At 42.3% G+C, this 27,260-nt stretch overlaps 1 protein-coding gene and 1 pseudogene across 1 annotated transcript; both read left to right on the top strand.

The window, feature by feature from the left end:
- Nucleotides 1-374: 374 nt before the first annotated feature.
- On the top strand, nucleotides 375-25,549 carry C7H13orf42 (chromosome 7 C13orf42 homolog). Its single transcript, XM_063102033.1, is given in 5 exon segments — nucleotides 375-785; nucleotides 22,389-22,536; nucleotides 24,195-24,435; nucleotides 25,376-25,437; nucleotides 25,440-25,549. Coding segments are annotated over 5 exon segments (972 nt in total).
- Nucleotides 13,623-17,297, top strand: LOC134382394 (nucleobindin-2-like; annotated as a pseudogene).
- Nucleotides 25,550-27,260: the final 1,711 nt, after the last annotated feature.

Below are 27,260 nucleotides of genomic sequence, written 5' to 3'. Positions count from 1 at the left end.
AAGAAATTAACTGAGCAGGCAAAGCATTGTCACGCTTTCCCCATCTAGCTGGGAACTTCCATGGAAGAGTGCAGAAGGTATTTGCACCAAATGGTTTGGAAACCAGCCAGGGCACTTGTTTTTACGCTCACAGTGCACTTCCTCCTATCTTCAGGCTGCTTATGGCATCTTGGTTATTGGATGTAAATATCCCCCCATGAGAGATGTGCAGGTCACCCTCCTGACTGAGCCCCACTCACTGGGATTCCAGAGATCAGAGGCCTCCTGGAAAGCAGATGGCAGGAGGCCTGGATGTCGGCTCCTCTACCCCCAGCTAGATCAAGTGGCAGCACAGCAGGCAGCTGGAAGGTACCCACAGAGAGAAACCAAGCACCATGTTCAGAAAGATCCACTCCATCTTTAACTCCAGCCCGAAGAAGGCAGCGAGGGACAGCCCCTTCTACGACGGAGCCAGCCCCACGGTGACGCTGATTCGGAGCAGCTCCATGTACGTGGTTGGGGACCATGGGGAGAAATTCAGCGAGTCCCTGAAGAAATATAAAAGCACTGGCAGCATGGACAGCAGCCTGTACTACCTGCCGCAGGAGGAGGACAGGGCGTGGATGTACTCACGCACCCAGGACTGCCTGCAGTACCTGCAGGAGCTGCTGGCCTTGCGCAAGAAGTACCTCAGCAGCCTCAGTGACCTGAAACCCCACCGTGCCCAGGGCACTTCCACAGCCTCCTCCAAATCCTCCAAGGGGGGGAAAAAGGCCCTGGTCCAGTCCGCTCCCAAAGACATAAAGGTAAGTGCTGCCAAGCAGCACGATTGAGATGACAGTTCGTGCAAGAGCTGAGGACTTTCCCGTCCGTACACAGCTTAATTAATCGGACACATTCTGAGCAATGGTTCAGTAGTCCTCAGAGACTTTACGTTGTCATCTCCTAGCCTGGGCAAGGGTGGCTAGCCCCATGTTTATTTTTAATGCTGAGGAAATAGGGAGGAGCAGTTAATTGTGTCTGCAGAGCAGCCTTGGAGGGGACGGCATGGGCTTTGGGTCAGGGGGTTCTGATTGTGCACAGCACATTAGTCCTTACCACCTGGCTTTATAGATGAGATGTTGTTTATATGGCATTTGATGACACAAATAATTTCTCAGCAAATTACTGTTATTTTTCAAAAAAATTATTACAGCTAAAAATCCCAATGAAAAGTGGAATCTGTGTATGAACCACATGTTTTCAAATATCTAGGTGTTTAGCCCATGTGAGCCAAACAACTGGGGGCTTTAGTCCAGCTGCGTCTCAGGCCCAGGCATTCTGGTGACTCAGTTCTGGCTGCAGAGAGAGTCTCTGCCTGTCAGGAGATTGCTGGATGGCTTTGCTGGGCATTGGAGGCCTCCAGATAGACAAGCATAAAATTAGTGAAAGAAAAAAGTTGTATTTATCTGGTCATTTATGCTTATCACAGTGTTTTGTATGTATCATCTTTCTTTGAGCATTCCAATAATGCCAGTACAGAAGGTGGGTAGGAACTCCTCCTGCATCACAGAATGGTAAACTGAGGCTTTGTGGCCTGCCTCTATGTGCTAGGTCACCTGATTCCAATTGTGACCCCCCCCCCCCGGTTCAGTCACTCTTTCCTTCATTTCCTCAAATACATCTTCTTTATCTTTAACGCCTGTGGTTTGTGGCTGTTCTGTCGTATACCTCCATCAATCGTTTTCCTGCTGACTGGACTGGATGGTGTTCAGAGCAGGCCTGACAGCCCAGGGTGTCCTGTGGGCTGTGCAAGCTTCATTAATGTTGGATGACTGATTGGCCCACTATCAAATCTCTGGGGCTTGGCCTAACCCAGCTGGTTTTAACTGTCTGCATTTTATACCAGGTGAGAGCTGTTTAAATAATCATTTTAACTCAAAGTATGTCAGTGTTAGGGGCTGTACAAAAAGGGTCCTAGTTTTGAGTCCCGGTGCTGACCCTGTGGCCAGCCAGCTGTAGGCCAGTCACCCCCTCCTTCAAGGCCACCTCTGCTGACCGAGAGGGTTGCAGTGACTTCTGGGCTTCCTTTCAACTTGAATATTCTGGGGTTCTAGGCTCTGGTTAGCTTTCCTCTAGGCACTTCGTTTCCCTGCAAATGGAGCCCTCACTTGCAGGACCTAGCTCCTTTCTTTCTGAAGATAGAGGGAGTGAACAGGAGCAGAATGACCAGCTCTAGCCCTACTGAGTGGGTAAGAAGGGCGATGCAGACATGATACAATGTGTGGATGCCTGTTACCACGGTATAACCAGGGAAGAGTTTGGAAAGGGCTCTGCAGTCAGTCAGACCAAAGTCTGAATTTTAGCTGTGCTGTTTAGCAGCTGTGTGTCTCTGTCAAGCACAGTTTACCTTTCCAGGCCTCTTTTTCTGTAGTGCAGAAAAAGAACTGGAAATGATAAGATACCTTGTGAGGAGTCAGCAAGATCATGCATGTGGTAGTACCTGGCACATCCTGCGGTCCCCTGTGTTCGCTGACTCTGAATGTGAGGTGAAGATGGCTCTTAGCAGCCTTGAGACAAGCTGCTCTCTTCCCCATGCTGGGCTTGCCATGAAATAGTGGCTGCAGGCTTCATGGCTAGCAGGGGGCCCGTGGCTGCCGGGCTCTCTGTACACTGCAGGACAGGCAGCCAGGAGGGCTCCTTCCCCCTGGAATGCTGTTGCTCTCCTGCTTTGGTGGAAAACCCTGCTGAGGTTCAAGGTTTAGGGCAAACACCGTTCTTTTCCTTGACTTCCTCTTATGGATTGTACTGTATCCTCTCAAAATTTATGTTGAAGTAAATTGAAGCAAAAAATTTATCTTGAAGTCCTAACCACCAGTACCACAGAAGGTGACCTTATTTGGAAAAAGGGTCATTGCATGTGTAATTATTTAAGATGAAGTCATTAGGGCGGGCCCCCATATGACTGGTGTCCCTATAGTAAGGGGGAATTTGGACATGTGCACAGTCAGGGAAAACACTGTGTGAAGAGTGGAGGCATACTGCCACGAGGTTAGGAACTTCTGGAAGCTGGGAGGGAGGCCTGGAACAGACCCTTCCCCAGCATCTGCAGAGGGATCATGGCCCTGCCAACACCTCCATCGCAGACTTCTAGGCTCCAGAATTGTGAGACAATGTATTTCTGTTTAAGGCACTCAGTTTGTGGTATCTTGTTATGGCAGCCCTAGGAAACAAACACACCCCTCTATAGAATTATAGAATTAGCCTCTGTTCTAGCATTCATCACATCCTATTGTGCAATCAGCAGTTATTCCCAGCTTCTATTCATCCTCCAAACCCAACATGTTAAGTATTAGCCCCATTCTACAGATGAGAAAACTGGGGCTGGCTCAGAGATATCGAGTGATGTATGTAAGTCTGTGCACTTAACAAAGAGAGAGCCAGGATACAAAACCAGTCCATATCAAGCCAGGGTCCACACTCTTCTCAGCATATCCACCGCACCTTTCCATTGGAAAACATATTTCGAGCTTGTATGACATGTAAGATGCAGGAGTGTGCACCTTAGGACACACTGACAAGGCTGCTTTGTCCTGCACACCCGGGCCAGGGAGAGTCGTCAGCACGGTACCTGCCTCCTGCTGCACGTGGATTCTGTGCCAGGATAAAGCTCTCCCAAAGGCGGCTGTCTGGCCTGGGCTGCCTTTGTCCAGGAGGAACCTGGCTGAAAGGAAGTGACCAGAAGGCATGGTTTAAACTGTCTCCTCTCCAAATCCATGTGTAAAATTTTCCTCCATCTTAAATCTTCTCTTTGCACAGCTCCCTCTGATTCCATTTTTATCCAGGTCTCCATAGCACTGAAATACTGAGTCTGTACTACCTACTTTTGTGCCTCTTGACATGCGGCAGGAAAAGAGCCGGGGAAATAACACAAAGCACAGCTACCATGGCAACGTTTAATGAGCAGGTACTATGCCCTCAACTCATTTCAACAAAAATACTTTCATACCTCCCAACTCATTATACAAGTATATGAGATGAGCCACACACCGGAATAATAAAGTAGCAACAGAATTTGGAAAATCAAGAGAGAAAAAACATCCACTGAAAATCAAGAACGCGCAAAAGAATATGCATATCGTACGGACTAATTCAGCTGCTATACATAAGCTTTAGATTTGGCTGTGTACTTGCTGGAAGCTAAGATAAAAAGAGAGCTGGACTCGTTTCAAAATTCTGATGATCTGAGAAGAATTATACCCATTGCTTAGGGGAAGTGAGATTTTTCTCCTGTTTTGAATTCTAAAATTTCTCATACGGCACTTGATACAGGAAACCTTGTGTGATGTGGTTGGTAATGTCCTGAAAAATATTTTAGTAACAATTTATTCATGTATTATTCATTCATTCTTCAACACATATTTACTGAGCGTGTACTATGTGTCAAGAACTGTTCTGGATGCTGGTGGACAAGATGAAGTTCCTGCCATCCTGGGAGAGTCTTGGGGGAGAGGGAGGCAAGTTGCTGATGGGGACTTCTCAGGGCCCCGGCTGTGACCACTGTAGCAACTGAGCGTGTGCCCTGAACTGCACTGTAGTGACGACCTAAGGTCAGCACCTGAGTACATAGCTCCTGCCAGTCCCTCTGAGCCCAGGGGAGAACTCAGATGCTGGAGGGACGGATGGGCCACACACCCTTCTAGTGGTCTTTGTCCAAATCCTCTGAAGACGTGGTTCACCCAGGAGAGAAATGTTTCTGTGAAAAGTAAAAAGTTGTCCTGTTCTTGCTGTCCCCCCGCCCCACCCCATCCTAGTGTATTAGAAGGCCATGGGCTCCCTCTGCGATTCATCTCGTCCCATCCCAGACATGTGTTTGTCCCTTGCATTGCTCCTTGGTCACTTCTTGCAGCTGCAGCCCCCTCTCTGGCTCTGCAGGGCTCAGGGTTGTTTTACTTCTCCTTTTCACTGCTCATAAAAATTGCTTTTTTTTTTTTTTTTAAATAATAGCTTTAATTCACATACATAAAACTCACTCACCCTTTTAAAGTATGCAAGTCAGTGGTTTAAGTATATTCGGAGTCGTGCAACCTTCAGCACTATCTAATTCTGGTACATTGTCATCACCCATTTCAGTGTTTTTTTCCTTTCTTTTTATTGGTGTGGTAAAATATACGTAACATTTACCCTTTTCAACATGGCACTTCATAGCTCCTTAAGTGAGTGCTTTTTGGGTTCTCCTAGTTATGGGTAATGAAGTCTCTTACAGTTCATGAATTCTTAAGAAATTAAGTGCATTTCTTTGAATGATTTTGTATTAATTTTTTAAAAAGCAGATATGTGTAGGTATCTTTCAAATTATTAATTGCCAGAAAATAACCAGAGTCACTCGTACCAGACTTCCATGAACATTGCCAAATGATCATTTCTATAAACTCATAATAATTCATCTAAAAGACTATTAAACTCTAATTAACATATTTTTAGAACCCTTAAGTATTGCTAGTGATATACTAGAAAATAAATTCCTAAAGAGATCATAGAAGTTCTAAAAATACCTCATTCAGGAATCAGGAGAATGTTTTTATAAAAGGTTTAACAATTATTTCTTTGAATATAAAAGACGGTTTAAGTAAAGTATTTAAACTTTTTAAAATTACCATTTTAACTATCTTTAAGTGTATAATTCAGCAGCATTAAGGACATTCGAATTTTGTGCAGCCGTCACCACCGTCCATCTCCAGAACTTTTTCATCATCCCAAACAGAAACTCTGTCCCCATTAAACACTCACGCCCCCGTCTCCCCTCCCCGAGCCCCTGGCAGCCACCCTTCTAGCTTCTGTCTCTGTGAATTCAGCCACTCTGGGTGCCTCATATGAACGGAGTCGTGCAGTGTTTGTCCTTCTGTGTCTGATGCATTTCACTTACCGTAATGTTTTCAAGGTTCATCCCTGCTGTAGCATGTGTCAGAACTTCCTTTCTGTATGATGACGGATCACCAGCTTGGTTTTTAAGGGAGGTGAAGGGGAGAAGTTTGAGATCATGCTCTGACCCTGACCAGAGTGCTGGTTGGCACTCAGGGTTCTCACTGAGAACAGCTCCCCACACTTTTAGGGCCAGGTGGACAGGTAAGCGGCCGGCATCTCACTTTGAGAATTGGGTTACATAAGTGGACCCTGGCCTGGGTGCACCACAGAGAAGAGCCCCAGGGAGGCACAGGCCACAGCCAGGGCTGGCCCAAGGAAGCTGTTTGGGGTTGCCTATCGCACTCTCTGAAGCCCCGTGGGCCCTGAGCATGGGTTTGGGCTGGACATTTTCCAAGGCCAGAGTTACTGCTCACCCACCACAGCCAGAAGAAACCTCATTAACTCTCCCATGGATCATCCAGCTCTGAGCAGCTTGTGTTTCTGATATGTCTGCCTGGATGAAATAGCTGCAAAAAAATACACCCCTCCCTGCCCCCCAACTAAAGAAATTCACCGGCTATAAGAATGATTTAAAAAGAATCAACTGACTTTTGGAGAATGCCTGCCAAAAATGATTGATTTGTATTTAAAATAGTTTTCTTCTGACAATAGTTTTCAGAATCAGTTTTCTATCGAGGCCACTAGTCTCGGCTCATAAAATAAGATCATGTCAACAGCAAAGAGGAGGCTCTTTCTCCTCTATGGCAGGTGGGTCTGAATCCAATTCATCTGAAAAGATTCCAAATCGTCCATATATAAATTGCATAGGGAATAGGAAGCAGGCTCTGGATCTGTTTGACATTGCTGGGAATTATTTTTCAGATCTGTTGGGGAGACTTTCTTCAAATGCAGGTTTCTGTGAGCATCAGTTACTCAGGGGGTGGGGGTGGGGTCTCTATTACTCGGCTCATGTCTGGATTGCAGAGTTGAAAAGCAGTAAAAATTCAATATGAGCTGCAAAGAATATTTCATTATGCTTGGCAGCGCTCCCTGCAAGATGGCAGACAGCATAATAATGATTGATAACAGAGCATATGATTCCTGCAGCCCTCTCAGTCAAGCCAAGGATGTGTAATTATATTCCCCAATTTACCCTCCAAGCACGTGCTGTTTGCTCTGCCTAGAAACAATACTTCCTCCTCCCCTTTTTCCCTCGGCCCCCGCCCCCACGCTGTTCACCTGGCTAACTTCTTGTCCTTGGAGACAGCAGAGAAAGCAAATCCCCAGGAAGTCTCTTCTCACATCCACAGTCCAAGGCAGCAGGTTTCCCTCCCCGCTCCTGTCTCAGCACTCAGCACAGCCACTGTAATCAGTTGTTCGTTTTCTTATCTCTGCTGCTGACTGTGAGCTCACTGAGAGGAGGCTCCATGTCTTCCCTATCTTTTAAACTCCATCCTCTACCAGGTTCCAGGAATATAATAAATGCTCAACAAACCAATAGCCTGAGAAACTCCAACTGTCATTTAAAAAGGAAACTCTTACAAAATTCGATGGAAGATCTGGAAAGGTCCTAGGTCTGTGGTTTTGATGAGTAGAGGTTTGCCTTTTCTTTTTAATGGAGTAGAATATAGTTTAAGTATATTCATATGGAATCATGTCTTCATTAAAATATCCAGTGTGTGATTGATCAGAGCCCACCTTCAAAAGGACACTTTTTTGGCTATACATTTTTTTTCTGATTGTAAAGTTATATTTGCTCATTAAATAAAATTTATAAAATAGAAAAGTATTATGAAAAAAATAAAATAACTTAGAATCCTACCATCCAGAGATAACCATTATATAATTTTTAGGTGTATTTTCTTTCACCCATTTTTTCTGTGTATTTGCATATATGTATATTAGGATTGAAAAATAAAATAAAGAATGCCTAGTTAAATTAGAATTCAGATAAACAATGGGTACTTTTTTAGTAGAAGTATGTCCCATGCAATATTTGGTACATACTTATATTAAAAAAATTATTTATTGTTTATCTGAACTTGAAATTTAACTGCTATCTTGTATTTTCATTTGCTAAATCTGGCAACCCTAATATATATATGTATATATAAATTTACTAAATTTCATTCATTCCATGTATACGTTTTTGTATTCTCTTCTTTTCAGTTAATATTACATATTGTGGGTTCTTTTTCCATCTCATTAACTAGTTTTTGAAACATAAATTATAAAGGCAAAAAAATTGAACAACTCACCTTTTTAAAACAATTGTTAAACATTATAAATAAATGTACCTTACTCTATTTCTATGAGGCATTTTTTAGCAGAGATTCCTAGAGATGTGACCGCTGGGTAAAACGTCATTAATTTTTAAAGATTCTTATACCTATTGCTTTCCAGAAACATTTTACCAATTTATGCTTTTCATCAACAGTAAGTTAGAAAGCCCTTCTTATTGCATTTTATCAGCACCAAGTATTGTCATTAATTTTAGAAGTTTGCCAATTTGATAAATACATTATTTTAAGATACTTTTCTTTGATTTTTTTTTTTTTGTCATATCAATGCATACTTCTTGTTTAGTGGATTGTCCATTCATGTCTTTATAAATTTTTCTTCTGGGTGTATAAAACCTTTGTTGTTTGTTTATAGAGACTCTTCTTATATTAAGGTTATTAACACACGGTGTGCCATATGTATTAAAAATACTTTCTCCAAGTTGTTATGCATCTTTTAATTTATTTGACATTTTTCTGATGTGCAGAGGCTACTGATTTTTATGTAAACATATCGCTTTTGCCTTTGTTATTTCTTCCATTTCTTTGTGCTTAGAAAGTCCTCCCATGTCTCAAGGTCAGTTGCATATTTGCCAGTTTTTCCCTTTTTAATTGTTCCATTTTTTAAAAACCCAACCTGTTTTATTTATCAGCAATTAATTTTGATATGTAGTAGAAACTGAGGTTCAACCTGAATTTTTTTCCAAATTGCAAAGTTTCCCATCACCATTTACTGACAACTTCATCCCTTCTCTCGCTGGACTGTGATGTTTCACTTATGGTATGTTAAGATTTCATGCTATGTTTCAAGGACACTAATTTAATTTCCTCAGTTAGGCTTCTCATGGTTTGATAAATGTGAGTAAAATGTCACTTAGTGTTTTGTTAAAATCTTTAGATGACATATGAGAATACTTCAAAAAGTTTGTGGAAAATAGAGTTGAAAGATAATACTAACCTCTCTGTGAGCTTTTTGAAGTACACTTGTGGAAGACAGGAGTACTAGCAAAAGAAGTAATGGCTTTGAGATTATAAAGCTAGGGAAAAAAATGCCTAAACCTATCAGGTGGAGCCTCTGAGTCAACAACATCTATCACCAAACATAACAGGGAGCTGTGCTCCCAAGACTGTTTTAATGTTTAGTTATGACAGATAATGCCAAGGTTTAGTTACACTAGAGTTCCTGACAAACCTCTTCCTTCTTTTTCTCTCTTTGTGTTGATTTCGGAGCTCTATTGTCTACTTCACTGAATTTTTCTTCAGCCCTGGCAAGCCTAGTATTTAGCTTATCTATTGAAAATTTGCATGGGGAATATGTACATAAGTATTTAAATTTCAGTGACTGTACTTTTTCCCCTAAGTTGTTTGTTTTTCTTATCCACAGTTCTTGTTTCATAAACTCCCATTCCTTTTTCGCAAAACCCTGTGCAATTATGGGTACACATTTCCTTAAGTGCTGTAATATAAAAGGGGTAAGATGAATATCACTTGCAAATTTGTCCTGAATATCCATCCCAAGGATCACAGAAGGCAAAGAGGATACTTAGTTGGAGCTTTTAAGGATTATACTGAAAACCTTCTTTTGATCATATTAAATTGCCTGTGGATAAGTTTGAGCTGTTTTGCATTTAATTTCACCCAGCTGAATGATCCAAGGGTAGAATGATCTCCCCAATCCAGACCAATTCCACATTTGATCCTGGAAATTTCATCACCAATACTGACATTCAGATTTCTAGGTATGATTAGCCCAAGAGGATATTATCAGTACCTCATAGAACTAAGAAGTGTAGAGTTCTTAAAATTTGCCAATTTAAATCAAAAAGTATAAATTAGCAACATGTACACTGGCTGGAGAATATAAACAATAGGTAATGGCATGTATACAGTGTGCATTCGGTCACTGAGTAAATAGTTATCACTCCAGGTTGGGCACTGAAATAGGTGCTCAATGTTCACAGATGGAAAGACAATACGTTTGTCCTGATGCAGTCCATAGTGTGAAGCAGCAATTCTAACATCATTGTCTGAACAACACTAGTGTGTTGAGGTTCCTTGGAAAAGAAACAGGTAGAATTCCAACCAGAATGTTGGGAGTCGAGACTATCCTACAACCTGTCTCATGCATGCAGCAGCTGACAGTGAGCATCTGTCAAAGGTGGTGTGTCATATTTGTGAGGGTTATTTGCCAAAGACATCTCAAAGAAGAGGTTTGCGATCGCTGGTCTGGTATGGCTTAATACAATGTGCTGTAGTGGACTTGTCCACACAAGGCAGAACACGAATATAGAAAAGATGTGCCTGCGTCTGTCTGCTGCAGCTGGGGAAAGTTTAATGGGGAGGTGTCACATGAGCTGACCCCCTGAGCGGCGAGGGGAATTGCCAAGTAGAACAGGTGGGAGAGGCTGGGTGCTTAGTGGTATTCTTCTTGGCGCTGGGTAGGTTTAGAATGTCCCCCTCCCCTCCCCACTGACTAATGTTGCTGTTTACAACTGGAAGCTCATTTTGTAGAATTCAGATCTCTTGCAGACAAATAATGACAGAACCCAGAAGACAATGAACAGATTGGAGAAGGGGGAAACCCAGGTATCCGGAGGGCAGGTGAAGCCAGGAAGGATGACAGGCTGATACGAAATGCAGAAAAATCTCAGAAACTGCCCTCAGGGACTCAAAAATTAAAATGAGAAATAGGATGGAGTCTGGTTTGGAAAAATGCAAAGGATTCCACCTGGGAAAAGTAATTCGAGACCCAGGCCAGGTGTGGGGAGGTGGGGCGGGGGAGGCTTGGAAAATGACAACCCTAAGGCTACAAAAGGTTAGATGTGAAAGGCAAACTGGAGAGGAGTCGGCAATGCAATACAGACGAGCTTAGAGAAAGTTCCTTCTCCCTGGGGCTACTGCAGGGCTGACCGCAAAGGAACCTGAACTGAGAAACTCAGGCCTGCCAGGTTGCAACAGGAAGCAGTTACACTCGGCCTTTCCAGATACAGTTCAAAAGTTCTGGGATAGAAAAAAGTGAAGACTGGGAGGGAATTAATCCACCTTTGCCTGAAGTTCTGAGCTCGGGGAGGGAGGAATATTTTGGGTCTCACCCAGGATGTTGATGACTGAAGTCCCATTTTGCACAACCACTTCTTTGTAAAGTAGATCATCCTGTGATATTAGCCTGAGCTCTGAACCCTGAGCCTCAGTCAATACAGCTAGAAGAACCACCAAGAGAACGTCGTAGTGTAGGCCAGAAATCCTCACGGAAGCTGTGAGAAGGCATAAAACGCTGGGGCCAGCCTGGGTTCAGTCCAGGACTTGAAAAGGGCCAGCCCTGCCTTGTACTTAGAAAATCATCACAAAATCCATTTGGAGACATTTAAAACGGTACTTTATAAAGGACAATTGAGGTGCTGTTAACCAAACCCTACTAACTAACTATCCAGATCACTCGATGCTCACCATTCTCTCTTTAAAACACACCCACAATAAGCTGGGTGTTTACAAGAAGAAATCTACACCAAACTAGGTTATTACTGGCAAAACGTACAATGACATATGCTCAAGACTCTTCAATGCAGCACTAATTGTAATAGCAAAAGATTGCAAACAATCCTAAGATCCATCGACAGGGGACTGTCATTTGTTCCTAGTGTGTTTGTACAATGGAGAACTATGCAGCTATTAAAAGAGTTGAGGAAGATCTGTCTTTGCTACTATTGAGTAATCCTCAGGATACATTTAGTGAAGAAAGCAATGTTCACAAGTGTATATTGTATACTCCTTTTGTTCTTTTAAAAAATGGGTAAATACAAATATAAATACCTGCTTGTTTATATTTTCAAAAAGAAACTTTAAAAAAATAAACAAAATGCTAAAGAAAATAGAACAGGAGACGGGGCTGGTATGGAAGCTAGCTCTCTCTCTCAAATGTTAGTTAGAGCTTTGGCTTTGGAACCATGCATATAGTTACACACTTTAAAGCATTTAATTATAAAGAAAGAAAAATCCCTAAAACCTTAAAACCAACTGAAGCAGATGAAACTAACTGATTACCAAGTCAATAGCATAATTACACAGAAACGAATTATTTCAAGAGGCTTTAAAACCGAATTTTGGTTATGCACACCTTAAATTGAATTCCGTAGACTTATTATTGGTATTGTTGGTGTTGTTATTTTGAAACTGCTACATATAATGGGAAAAAGTAAATAAGTGATTCTGTTAATGTCATATGGAACCATGATTTTCAGTGTAAAAAAGATACAAATATGAGTTAAAGAAGCTAAACATGAAACCCGTAATATTCAATCTGAATTGGAGAAACTATCGGTTTCGGCTCAGGAGATAAAGAGCTGGAAAGAATATTACTCCCATTCTTACAACAACAAAAACAGATAGACTGCAAGTTTATGACTTTTCTTGAAACCACCAGAGGACTGAGGCCTCAGAGACACCAACCAGCCCGAACTCTAATGGGAAAGAGACACCTGCAGGTAGAGACAGGGAGAGTGTGCCTGCCTACTTGGGGCAGACATAGACATATAACAATCAGAAGACTTCCCCCAGAATTATTAACAAATTGGTGGTGGAAAAGTGTGAGTTGGGACACTGGGGACTCCCTGAGGGCTGCAGATACAGGTGAAGTTTACACTCACTCTTCCTGACCTCAGTGGGTGGTTACAAACCATCGTAGAAAGTTCTGAGAAAGTTATTTCCAAAAGTGCAGGCCTGGGGAAGGAAGAGCAGCTGCTGAGGGGAGGCCGTGGAGCTCTGCCCAGATCATTCTTTCTTATCTCCCCCTGGAACAAAAACTTTGGTGGGGATGGGGAGTGTGGGAGGGATCTCTGAGGCATACTGGGCCCAGAACTACAGCTGGGGGAAGGACAAGGTCAATGAGAAGGCCACAGCCCCAGGGACACAGAGCCTGCCTAATACTGGGGCCTAATCAGAAAAACAGTGAACGCCCTCCTGCCTCTCCCCAGCATGCTAACGAGCGTCATGTAATGACTAACAGTGGGTACCGCTCAGAGAGGGTCAAGGGCATGGAGGGAGACCCTCTCTCAAGGGCAGTCCAAAGGGAAGACGCAAAGCTGAGGATGCCGCAGACACTGAGAAACTCTCTGGAAAACTCGCCTCCACTCTAAACGAAAGGTATTTCTAGAGCAATTTAAAGTCTTTGATGTACTGAGAGTAACCATAGCAACAACAGACCCCAATCCTAGCGAAACTCCTATCTAGATTGACTCGAAGCCAGACTAAAGGCCTAGCAAAGCAAAGACTATTTCTGGGAATAAAAACCTCAGTGTCTGCTGACTTGCATGAAACAGTTGGCTTTCATAAAAACTATGTCATGCGAAAGATCAAGAAAAAAATACAGTGCCAAGAGAAGAAGAAGCAGATAGAACCAGACTCAGTTATGACACAGGCATTGGAACCATCAGGCAGAACATTTTAAAAAAACAACAAACTATGATTAGTATGTTAAAAGCCCTAATGGAAAAGGTGGGAACCATGCAAGATCAGGTGGAGAATTCCAGCAAGAAGATGGACACTATAAGAAAGAATCAAATGGAGAGACTGAAAATGAACAGCACAGGAACGTCAATGAAGAATGCCTTTGCTGGGCTCATTAGTAGACTCGGTACAGTCAAGCTTGAAGATGGGTCAAGAGAAGTGACAAAAACTGACAAACTAAGAATACATGGTGAAAAAACTGGAACAACCGGGGAGCAACATCAAATAGGCTAACGTAAGTGTAATTAGAATCCCAGAGGAGAAGAGAGAGAGAGAAGGGGGCAGAAGAAATTTATAAGGAAACGATGGGTGAAAATTTCCCCAAGTTAATGAGATCCACTAAACCACAGATCTAAGAAGCTCAGAAAATGTCAAGCAGAATAAATAACAACAGTAAAACCTAGGCATATCACAATAAAATTGCTGAAAAGACAGAGAAAAGTCACATTATATACAGAGGAACAAAGATAAAAATTACAGTCGACTTCTCATCAGATATGATGCAAGTGAGAAGAAGTGGAGTGATATCTTGAAAATGCTGAAAGGAAGAAAATAAAAAGGCCTGTCAACATAGAATTCCGTGTCCAATGGAAATATCTTTTAAAAAATAAAAGGGAAATATGTATTTCTTAGACAAACAAAAACAGAGAATTTATTGCCAGGAGACCTGTAGTACAATAAATATTAAAGGATGCTTTTTGAAGAAGGAATGTGGTACCCGATAGAAACTTAAATCACAAAGAAATTAAGAGAATTGGAAAAGAGGTAAAAATAAAATTTGGGGGTTTTTCCTTAATTTCAATTTTTCTACAATATAACTGGTTGTCTAAAGCAAAAACTGTAGCAATGTACTGTGTGTTTATAGCTTAATTAAAAGTAAAATGTATTATAACAATAACGTAAGGGATAAGAGAGAAAAATTGTTAATACACTGTTATAATTTGAATTGCAAATATTAGTATGAATTCAAGATTTTTTTTCTTCCTAAAAAATAAATATTTCCTAGTTTGTTCCACTAAAAGGGCCTAGAAGAAATGACAACCCTGTAGCACTAAAACCTCTAATTTATATATTATGGTGTCTAAATACCATTTCCAAGTAAAATCCAAGGCTCTGTGGGGAAATAACAGAATCCAGGTCTGCAGTAGGAAATATATAAGATAAACATTGGACATTTTGTTATGTCTAAAAGCTTGGAAGATCTCAAAGACTGCTAGGATTTTATGAAAGGGATCTACCTTAAAAGGGTTCTTGCTGTCAAAAGATGGGACAATTTGAGTATCAAAAAGGGTAATTACCACTGAAGAAAAGGTATCAAATATGTTGAAGTTCATAAGTTTTTATACAGTAATACCAAAAGCAAACAAATAAATGAACCTCATTGGTCACCTTGGGAACTTTCTAAGGTATCAATTCATTGTCGTGATGAATGGTATATGGGAAAAAGATCGACATTTATTCTGCTGTTTCTAACCAGACTGTGAGTGTCCTTGATGAGGGAAAGTTCTTCATACCAGAAGCACAGCAAATAAATGCAGAAGGATGTTGAATTAGAAAAGCAACATTTTTCATCCAGTAGTAAAACAATGGATCCAGATAATGGCTGCTAAAATCATTAAGTAAAAAGTTGATGGCAAATTTTATAAAAGAAGGATCAAGCCAACAACACATAACCCCCCAGTCAATCTTAACATCAAGCAGGAAAATATGCTTTACGTGCCTCCTGATGTGTGGTATACATCACCACTAATGAATTAGCATTAAAAAAATAAAATAAAATCTGAACCTAATCAAGCCTCTTGATGTGAACTTTGCAATTCAGTAGCCACTGGTCATATATAGGCTATTTAAATTTGAATTTAAAAATTAAAACTTAGTTCCTCAGTCACAGCAGCTATATTTCAAGTACTCAATAGCTACATGCAGCTATTGGACAGTGCAGATATGGAACATTTCCATCATCACAGAAAGTCCTACCTGACAGCTTTGTTCTAGATCTAATTGCCAGTTACGAGCAACATGACTCAGATTTTCAAGCAAATGTCTTAAACTAAATAGCTTAAATTAAATGGATTCTCCAACAATTAAATTAAAATCACATGGATTGGGGGAGGCAGGTGCATGCGGTTGTGGAGGGACAGAACAAAGCCATGGACAGGGCTGGAGAGACAGGTCTGTGGGCTGTAGCATTCAGCAGGTGGAGCCTCACATGACAAGACCTAGCAAGAACCTGTTAAGAGTCAGTTTTTAGTGAAAAAACATTGAACTAGGGGCTACGACCCACGTCTTCACTAATTTGATATTGTGGAAGTCATCTTACTTCTCTGGATCTTGGCTGCCTGCCTGCCTCACCTGTGAAAAGGGGATAAAAATTCTTTACCTGTCTGAAGATTAGGTGGAGGACCATCCTACGATATGGTTTTGTTTTCTCTTTGTTGTATGTCTAATTCCTGCTCTTGAAGTTGTGCCTATAGACATGGACAAAAGTACAAAACAGTCAACCTATGGAAAGCACCAAGATAGAACCACCAGATACTGGACTTTACGATGATGAATATCTCAAGCAAGTGAGTGATATGCTGGAAACAGATAAATATTTCAGAGAAAAGCTCCAGAAAGCAGAAATAGAGAAAATAATGAGTGAGAGGCTAAGCAAAGAGCTGGATTTAGTAAGTCACCGTGTGAAGACAAGTTAATGAACTGAAAAGGCAAGTAGGGAGGTTGAGAATGCTAATTAAAGCTAAACTGGATTCCCTTCAAGATACAGGTATGGACCACCAAGCTCTTCTGAAACAGTTTGATCACCTAAACTGCCTGATTCCTGACAATTTCGAATCCACGGATTGAGATATGCCAATCAAAGTGGCAACGAGTGATCTGGAACACTATGACAAGACTCTACATGAAGAATTTAAGAAATATGAAATGATGAAGGGACATAAAAGGAGAGAATATTTTGAAATATTGAATGAAGAAAAGAGAAAAGAAGAAGAATCTAATGCCAAGAAATTAAGAAAAAGCATGAAAACCACCCAAAGTTTATAATCCAGGAAGCAAAGATCAACTAAAAGAGATATGGCAGAGACTGATGGGTGGGATGGTAATAACTTTGACTCCAAGACATTTTTCAAATTAAATGATGTCAATAATGATAGATTCCTGGATGAACAAGAATTAGAAATCCTATTTACTGAAGACTTGGAGAAAGTAGATGACCCCAACAATGAAGAGGAAAGGAAATGGAAAGGAATGGAAACGGAGAGAGAAAGGCTTAGAATGAAGGGACATGTAATGAATGAGGTTGATACTAACAAATACTGACTGGTGACTCTGGAAGAGTTTTTGAAAGCTACAGAAAAAAAAAAAAAAAAGAATTTTTGGTGCCAGATAGCTGGGGGACGTTGGATCAGCAACAGTTCTTCACAAAGAAAGAACTAAAAGAGTATGAGAATATTATCACTTTACAAGAAAATGAACTTAAGAAAAAGGCAGAACTTCAGAAAATAAAAGAAGAGCTACAATGTCAGCATGAACTCTTGAGGCTCAGAAGCTGGAATATCATCAGGTCATACAGGAGATGGAACAAAAAAAATACAACAAGAAATTTCTCCATTGAGGACAACTGGAGAATTGAAGTTTGAGCCACGTATGTAATTTTGTTTGTTTGGGGAAATAACCATTGTATAAATTGAAATCCACATTTATTACAAATATAATTTCAAGTCATTTTTAAAAAGTTAAATGGATTAAAATTATCCCTTATTAAAATTAATTCATTAAAATGATCCATGGTTAAAATTAAGTGGATTAAAGTGGATAAAAATTAAATTAAGTTCAATGGATCCTTCAACAATCAACAAAACAAATGACTCAGATTCTTCAACAAATAAATGGCCTGCATAAAACATTAAAAGAGACTCAAAAGCATAGCAAACAAATGTGGACCTTGTTTGGATGCTAATTTGATCAAGCTAACTTCACAAGACATTTTTGAATCAGTCAAGGAAAATAGAACATAGACTGGGTACTTGCTAATACTAAGAAATTATGAATTTTGTTGAGCATAATAATATAATGGATAATATCGTTTAAGACTCTTGTCTGCTGAAGATACAGTTTGAAGTATTTATGAGTAGAATTATATTTTTTAGGATTAGCTTTAAGGAAAAAAAGTGGGAGATTATAGATGAACAGGGTGGCCAAAAGTTGATGGTTGTTGAAGCTGATGATGAGTATATGGAATTCATTGTCGTATTTTCTATAGTTTTTATATTAAAAATTTGTATAATAAAATATTTTTAAAATCTAGCATAAGCCTATAAATTTCTGAACTATCACAGATTGAATTATGTTCTTATTAAAATTAAGTTATATTTGTTACCAAAGTAGTTATTTGTACTTATTTATTATAATATTGTAACTTATAGTAATGTAATTTAATTAAATATAAAAAGCAATGAGATGTGAGTGTGAAAAAATAATTTCTTTTATAAAAAACTGCCAAGCACAACAGAGAGAGAAAGGTATGGGATGCTTTAGAGAGATTCAATAATAGAGAGCTGCTGAAAAAAAGGATCAGAATGAGGTTTGGACAAGGTGAATATGGAAGATTGGGAAAAAAATCATAAAGATCTAGAAGGAGATTTTGCTCTCAAATTTCTTCACAAGTGACTTTAATTTCCTAGATCACTTTAAATATACCAAATCTGGAAATTTCATTTTATTTTATTTTTATTTTATTTTTTTGTGACCAGTAAGGGGATCGTAACCCTTGGCTTGGTGTCGCCCGCACTGCGCTCAGCCAGTGAGGGCACCGGCCATCCCTATATAGGATCCGAACCCGTGGCCTTGGCGCTACCAGCACCGCTGCGCTCCCAGCGCCGCACTCTCCCGAGTGAGCCACGGGGTTGGCCCCAAGTCTGGAAATTTTAAATGACATTGTGGATAAGATTCCGGCAAGAGAGATAATGAAGATCTCAAATGAGTAAATCCAACTCAAAAGATTGGTGATCTAAAAACATGGATTCAAGTGAAGAATTTAGGAAAATACTATGCATATATACAGTAACTTGGTAATGGACAGTCTGCTCATTGCAGATGGTAATAGACTTGAGGAAATGAGGAGAGGGATAAACTAGGGGTATGGGTGTCATGGCCAGGTAATTTATCCTCAACTAGGGACATTTCTGAGAGTGAAAAGAGGTACTATTCGTGATCATACTGGGACCGTAGGCATGAAGTGGGATGACTCCTGAGTGAAGTGGGATGGCTCCCTGAGCAAATTGGGATGTTCAGTCACACTGGTAATAGGAGACAGATGAGAATTCCAAGCTGTTTTGATACGTAGGAGCAGCAACTGCATCTAGTCAAAAAGAAGTCTAGCAGAGACAAATGCCAAACTTAAACCCATGAAGCAAACGAAACTGCATAAAATTTGGGGGCTGGGAAGGAGAGAGTGGCAGCAGCTCCGTGGAGTCCCCTTACCTGGGCCTCTCTGTGTGCTAAGCAATAGGAAGGACACAAGGACACAAGGATTCTGGACCCTTTAATCCAGGAACTTTGTCCTCTTTCTTCAATGACCTGCTCCCTGTTCCCTGTGACCTCCTCATCATGGAGACACTCCTGTCTGCTCTTGCAAAGCCAGGGAGTAAGACTGGTATTTGAGGGTCTTTATCCTAAAGCAGATACTGAGTGGGGATCCTTGGGCACCTTTGCTGCTCCCCCTATGCCTGGGTCCCTACAGAGAAGTGGATCAACTGCCGTGTATTCGAATTACTTGATTATCTGAATTCATTGGTTTGGGAAAAGGCCAGGCATCGATACTCTTTAAAAGCACCCCAGGAGATTACAATGTCCAGCTGGGATTGGGTACCACTGTTATGACCCTGACAATGATGGGGGAGGTGCATGCCATTGTCACCTCTTAGGGCTGGGCTCTCAGACCGGGTCAAGGGGCAGGTGCTTTCATTTGCAGGGAAGGCAGGGCTGAATAGACAAAGAAAGTGACTTGTATATTTACTTCTGTTTATTTATGCCCTTATTTATTCCATAAAGGATTTGGGGGGAACTAACATAGGTAATTGGGCAAGTGGGGGACAGGGTGATGCAGCCTTCTTTTGTGATGAGACTTCGTCACACAGGCATGTATGGGTCAGTGACAAATAATGTCACCAATGTGCCACCGATGACTCACTCTCCAGTCACACCAAGATCCAAAAGTTCTTCTAACAGAAACAAGATTTATAATGACAATGTATTAAATGGCCCAACAGAGACCCTGGAAGTGGGACCTGGAAGAGTGGGCTCTTCAGTGTCAGCCAAGGAGCCCCCTCCTCAGTGTTTCTGGGTGAGCCTGGGATGACAGTCACTGCCAAGCACAGCAGGAAGGGCAAGGCTTGGGAAGGAGACCCGAGTCTTGAATCCTTAAGTGTGAACTTTGGAAACAAGCAACGTGTTTGAATGTTTAGAATAAGGCTGGAATAACCTGCCTTGTGCAGCTGAAAGGGCAGTTGTTGTCCACTAGCTTTGATGACAGAGAGTTCAGTGGCTAAGGTCATGATTTCTATGCTAGTGGTTTATTTTTTTTAATTGGTAAATGTTATCCTCAGAGGATAGTACTTGGGAGATTCAGGAGTTTCACAAGGATGCTGCAGTATAGTGTTCATGTTAACCTAACCGATGGCAGGGTTTCATTGTCATCTTTGCCTTTGATAGTTAAGACACCAAAGTTGACTGTTTTCTGAACCCTTTAACAAACTCAAGCAAATGATTCAGGCTGCTCTGAGCTGCTGGCCAAAGACTACTTTCCAGAAACACTTCAGACCGAATGGCTTAGCTCTAATCCTAGGGTGACGTAGGTGGAAAGAGTACAATGCACACCAGCAAGAGTGAGACCCTTGCACTGAGCCAAACACTGATGGAGATTGCCCACTGGAGACTTGGAGTGTCCCTCCATGTGGAGATGGGTTTTTGAGATGCAAAAAAAACCTATGGACCTTGCATGCCTATTAAATAATATTCATTCTTCCTTTGGAGGGGGTCAATCTAGATTATGTGGAATGGTCAATCTCTGTTCTTTGTTCCTCTCTCCCTGTTTCACAAAAATTCCTTAAAACGAGATGCATCATAGCAGAACCAAGGGGGCTAGTGAGGGAAACCCAGCCCAGGAGAGGGGTGGGCTTCCTGGAGAGGAGCTGTCTCAGCCATCTCCATGGGGGAGTAGAAGTCACCAGTGAGAACATTCGGTGCAGATGCAGCAGCAAGAGAAACGCAGGGAGGATGAAAGGGTTCAGACCTGCCTTCAGAGCTGTCACCTGCTACAGAAGGACGCCTGGTGGCTGCTCCTGCTACTCTCGTAGAGATGTTCCGCCAGCCCCTCGGGTTTCAGTCTCACATCCCACTCCAGCTGTTGGTGTGCCCAATGTCTGCTCCCTGACGGTCAAATTGTCCCCTCCTCAACTGCTCCCCCACCTGTGGTGTTCTGGAGCTGGCCCCTCTGCTCCATCACATCATTTCCTCTTTGCCTCCCAACTGAGGGAAGCTTCTGGAAGTTTCTCTTGTGTGGATGGCCTCCCTCTTCTGTCTTTGGAGTTCCTGTGTTTTTTCCCTCCTCACTTTCATTTTAGTGGGTTCTTTGAAAGGGGTTGGATAACTACATGTGCCTAGTCTTCTGCTTTTAACAGACAAAATTCTGATGTATATTGGGGTCCTTTAATATTTTCTCTAAGAAAGCTCTTTACAAATATAAAAGGGAAAAATGCTCTATTTAAAAATGTTTCCTAGTAGTACAAAATGCATACATTTCACAGAAATCTTGTACACACGGAGATGCTGTCCTTTTAATTCCTAGCACACCAGTTTGTAACTCAATCGTATTCATTTTTTAATACCATCCACTTTCAAAGTGCCCACATAAAAATTTTAAAACTCTACATTTGATTAAAAGAGCCTAAATGAGCATTGTCACTTCTTTTTAGTCCCAAGCTCTCTTATTTCTTAAATTCTTCAGAGAGGTTTTGACAGGCTCACAAGTTGATCCGGTGGATTCTGGAGCCCGTGAGCGCTCCACCGAAGCCCACCACAGTGCTTGGACGTCCACGCCAGCCGCTCGTGACCACTGGGGGCTGTTGTGAAGGTGACATGAGATCATGAAAGAGAACAAGTAAGGACAGAGCCTGGAATCCAGCTAGGCACTGAGTAGATTTTTTAGAACTCTGTGTTTTATTATTCCTTATATTTTTCAAACCGTCATACTAATTTCTCATCCATCTATTCCATGACTTGAGTCCAAATTTGACCACTTTGGAAACTGACAACTCTTAGCGCACTTTCAACAAATCATGTTCTCTCTTTCCTGCTGTGAGCGTCTCATCACCTGCCCAAGGAACTGTATAATCTCCTAATTGGGTTAGTTTACCATCAGGGAATAAGGCTAAAGAAATATTCTAATTATTTTGCCTTCTGTCTGGTAACAAATCCATGACCAAGAAAGGAGTAGGTCTTGTCCTCTCACATTCTCTCCTGGAGACAGACACCCATTGACCTACAGCAGCTATGGATCTGGAGTTTCTGTCTTCCTTCCCCTGGGCACTTATTCAAATTGACCTTTGAAACTCCACAAATTCCTTAGCTCCACGTGCATTTAGTTTTAGCGACATTTAATCCATCTCAGTGTCTCGGGCTTACTGGCGGGAGGGCGCTCAGAGGCTGGCCCACGCCACTCTCTCCTACCCTTCCCCTTTGCAGAAGGCGACGCCGAAGAAATACTCACAGTTCAGCGCTGACGTGGCAGAGGCCATTGCCTTCTTTGACTCCATCATCGCAGAGCTGGATACAGAGAGATGGCCTCGGGCTGCTGAGGCCGAGCCACCCAGTGAAGACGTGGACTTCGATGGTGAGTGCCAGGGAAGGCACCCGGTACACAGTGGGTGTGACTCAGTGAGGACGAGTTGGGGGCTCTGGAGTGGACTTAGGAGATAGGCTATCAGGAATCCCACCTCCCTGCACCTGCAGCTGGAGCCTGGCCCCTGAGCTTGCTCTCTTTGCAGACCTCTGCTGTAGCTGTCCCTGCTGCCAGAGCTCCAGCTGACCCCTCCAGCACTCTGGGGTGATGTGACAAAACTCCCTCCCCAGGGTCCACTTACATAGCTGAGAGAGGATGGAACTTTTCTAAGACGCTATGAGGGAGAGCGATAGGGGAAGGATTAAAGAAAGGAAATCACTGGGGAGTGTTGTTTTAAGGGTACAGTTTCAGTTTTGCAAGAGGAAAGAGTTCTGGAGATTGGTTGCATAATATTGTGCACATACTTAATGCTACTGAACTGTGTATTTAAAAATAGTTATGATGGTAAATTTTATGTATGACACTTCACCACAATTTTTTTCTAAAAAAAGAAAGGGAATAGACAATCTATATTTGAAATCCAGCTTCTGATCCTACCTAAGCCAGGTAGTGGGGTGGTAGTAGGGCAGGAGAGTCCCAGGGTGCCCGCCCAGGCCTGGCCCGGATGGCAGGAGAAGGAATGAGGGCTGCGCCGTTTCTCTTTACCAAGGAATGTCACTGGCCCCTCCTTTCAATCATTCATGAGTTAAGCCCACTTTGAAATTCCATCACTTGCTGCCAGCCAGTTTCTTGAATCTTTGACTTGCCCCATGGTGCAATTCAATGACGATTTTATTTGGGGAGTTACTGGCTTGTGGACACCCAGAGGTGACAGCATTTGGTACCAGTACTAAATAATTCTTGAGTATTTTATTTAATGCTCAACAGATCACATTCCCGTGATTTTTTGTTGTTGCTTTGGCCTTAGGAAATATGTATCTGTGAGATTTGGGTTCTCATATCGGGTTCTGTGGAATTTCACAGAAGGTCACCCCTGCTCCCCCAACTCATTCTACCTTGCAGGTACCCTGCTTGCCCTCGCCTCCCATGCCCCTCAGTCCCTGACAAGGATCAGCCGTCTCTCAGGGAGTGGGGCTGGGAAATCCAGGACATTGGTGAAAGGATCACAAAACCCACTGAGGACGCAAGTGACATCTTCACAGTTATAATTTTTTAATGAAAATGACTGTTGTCATAGAATGGCCATTTTTCTCTGATAACAACAATAATATATGTTCATTGTAAATCAAATTAATCAGACAACATACCAAAGTATAAAGAAGTAAAAAATATGACCTGCAATACTACCACCCAGAGACGATCATCACTGTTTACATTTGGGTGTATGTCCTTTGAAAAGCGTTCTCAACATATGCACATGCAGACTCTTTATTTTTTAAAAAAACAAAAATAGGATCTCTTTTCACTTAACAATTTACGGTGCATCGTGGGCATCTTTCTAAGTCAATAAATATAGATCTGTGTCCTCATTTGAGTGGACACAGCATCCTATTTCATCCCTGCACCGTAACTGTGGAGTCACACCTTCTCTGCTGCTATCCAGGCCTTCCTAAGAATTTGCTCTTGTGCATATGGTTTTTTTTCTCAGTCTGACCCACCCTCGTCTTTGCCTTCTGCTCCTTCCCGGGTCCCCTGCTTCTCTCTTCCAGTGGCCACCAGCTCCCGAGAGCACAGCTTGCACTCCAACTGGATCCTGCGGGCGCCCCGCAGGCACTCCGAAGACATCGCCCTGCACGCCGTGCACACCATGGATGGTCAGTTTCGAAGGAGCACCGAGCGCAGGACCATCGGCACCCAGAGGAGACTCGAGCGGCACCCCATTTACTTGCCCAAGGCCGTGGAAGGGGCATTCAATACCTTGAAGTTCAAGCCCAAAGCCTGCAAAAAAGAGTAAGTGCGTGGGCTAAATAACATAACTAAGAGGTTCTCTTGTCCTCCAGACTCTTGGGGGGCGGGGGAGCGGTTCTTAAGGTGCCTTGAGCCCCCATTCCACATGCCAAAAAATATTCTTGTGTATTTTGGGGGGGGTGGGGGAGGTCTTAATTAAACAAGTTTTTTTTTTTTTTGATGGACTGTCCTCCAGCCTGGCTCACTGCTGTGGCCCGTCATGGCTTGCTCCAGCTGCGGAGCTGCTGCCTTTCTTCCTGGCACGCTTAGCCCTCGTGCTTTGTGTACCTGCTCTCATTGTTTCCCCCGGGAGCCACAGACACACCACGTGCTACAGATTTTTAACGAGAGTGTGGCACCAAGAGAGACCAACATCACACTGACAGATGCCCTGCCTTAGGAGGCACTGGCCGGGCTCTGAGATATAGAGCCTTCTTGCTGGCTGGGCCCCTCTTGGGTCATCTTGCCACCATCTCCTTTGGCCTTTGTCCCTCCAAATCCTCCTCTCCCAACACGAGTTACCATCACTAACCCCCAAATTCCTGTTATCTACTCATTTGGATCAGTAAGTTCACTCTTGGTCTGGCCATCCAGGCCATGCTGTAGGGGCCTTGCCTGTCACAACAGAAGGGCTCATCAAAACTCACCCAGCTGCTTTGCTTTGCTTCTACAGGGGTTACTAGAGAGCATTTTCTTCCCATAATAACAGACCATGTAGTAGGCATAATAAAACCATCACCCATCCTTCTCCTTCAAGGCCAGGCTGAGGTCTAGCTGAGGTCCATCCACAGTCCCTGTGATGACACTGCTTGGTCCTCCACAAGGCCTGGGCCTGGGGGACAAACTGATGGTCTGCACTGGGATGGTGGTGATCCGAGCATCCCTTCCCTCTGTGCGGCTGGCCACGCTGAACTTAAACTTCTGCCTCATTCCTCCCTTCCAGCCTGGAGAGCTCCAGACAGATCCTCTTCAACTTCTCTGCAGAAGACATGGAATGGGATGCCGAACTTTTGTGCTGGAGCCCCTGGAGTCTCCAGGAAAGGACTACTATGAGACAGAGAACCCCAAAGGGCAGTGGCTGCTTCGAGAAAAACTCTGGGAACAGACAGTGCCTTGACTCCCTCCGGGTTTCTCCACTTGTCTCAGGCTGGGTCCCGAGAAGATGTCTGCTTTCAGCACAGCATGAGGTATTTGGTGGAGTTAAAAATGGAAATCGTAGCACAGTCAAACGCCTCAGCACACTGCTTGCTGGTGCCCAGCTATTGCCAAACGGACCTGCGGCTTTCCCAGAGGACATGGCTTGGAGACTTTTGGAGCCTGGGTTTTCCTGCACGGGCATGTTAGGAAGGAGTTACAGCCCAGCAGGCCTCCCAGAACAGAAGGGACGGAAGGCCTGAAGTGCCTGGCTCATGTCCCTGGCCTGTTCCTCCTTCCCCAGGTGTCTGTGCTAGTGGCTGCTAGCATTATGCTCAGTACCAGAAACAAACCTCCCCATGGATCTCTGGGCCAAAGCGTCCACAGAGGTAGCCCTCTTTCTATGGACTCAGAAACACTCTGTTTAGGTACTGCAGTTGCCTTCTTTTGTGCAGAATGCAATTGAGAAAGCAGCTCTTTTTTCTCTCTTTTCAGTTTTCCAGAATCTCCTGCATTAAGTTCTTTAGGTCTAGAAAGGATTTCTGTATTTCAGAAACTGGCTGATTCAGACTTACATTTGAAATACTTTTCTGTCATACTTTTTGCATTTTTGCATGTAGTTGTGCCCACTCAAGCTAGAGAACCACTGGTTTGGAGAATATACTGCACCTTGCCCATTCTCACTTATTTCTTCTGGCATTTTCTTGTAAAACAGTTGCCAGGGGGGGCGCATGCCCATGAATGCATGAGTGCCAGTGGGGATAAGGGAGGGAGACAGACTAGGAAAAACCAGTCATCTGAATTAAGCTAAGGATGCTCTAGGCTAAGGTCACTCTGAGAACTGATAAAGGCTCTCTTCTGCCAGGCCCATGTGATGATCTTACTGTACAGTTTTTTTAAAAAGAGCCTTTTACTTATATGAATCTTATATGTGAATCTAAGTATTTGTAATTCCGAAGAGAAAAAAACAAATGAAAAACTAGTAATTCTGTAGCATTCTTAGAAATTTTACATCAACAATTTTTCAGAATGAAAACATACTGGAAATGTTTTAATACTTCTCTTTATTACTTTTTGAGTGCCAATATCATGTGCAGGAGATTTCTTTCATATTGTTGCTCGTATTAACCCAATGATGGCCAGAAGCTTGACTAAAAAATAAATGTAAGGGAGATGTTTTATAAACTACATTAAAGCACTGTAACTTACCATGGATCTTTCTTTTCCCCAAATGTGTCCTTGTTTGAAGCCTCATGTACAAAAGTTTCCCTGCTGGAGATAAACTCAGGATAAAGTTCTCTTTACTGTGCTTCTTATCAAACTACAATTTATCACAGATCGACCCTAACATATGTGGTGAAGATGCTGTACATTTTGCTTTTACAGATAAGAAAAGAATAAACAGGACAGAGAGGATGTTTGAGGCCTTATTTTTTTTTTAAGGCATGTGTTGCTTATGGGACATGAAGCTGTGCTTTTCTATTTTGCTTCATGTTGTGTATGTTTTTGTCTTTAATGAGACTATACTCAGACAGCCAGAAAAATTTCATTATTCGGAAACATAAAGCTGGCTTGTTTTTTGGTATGATTTTTAGGTCTTTGAAATTAGTGATAAACCCCAGGATCTGGGCTCTGCCTGGGGAATCTTGAGGTGGTATGTGCTGGGGTTTGAGAAAAATTGAATCAGAAACAAT

Source organism: Cynocephalus volans, chromosome 7 (genome assembly GCF_027409185.1).
Source record: "Cynocephalus volans isolate mCynVol1 chromosome 7, mCynVol1.pri, whole genome shotgun sequence".
NCBI classification, from domain to species: Eukaryota; Metazoa; Chordata; class Mammalia; order Dermoptera; family Cynocephalidae; genus Cynocephalus; species Cynocephalus volans.
This window is presented reverse-complemented; position numbering and strand designations above follow the sequence as displayed.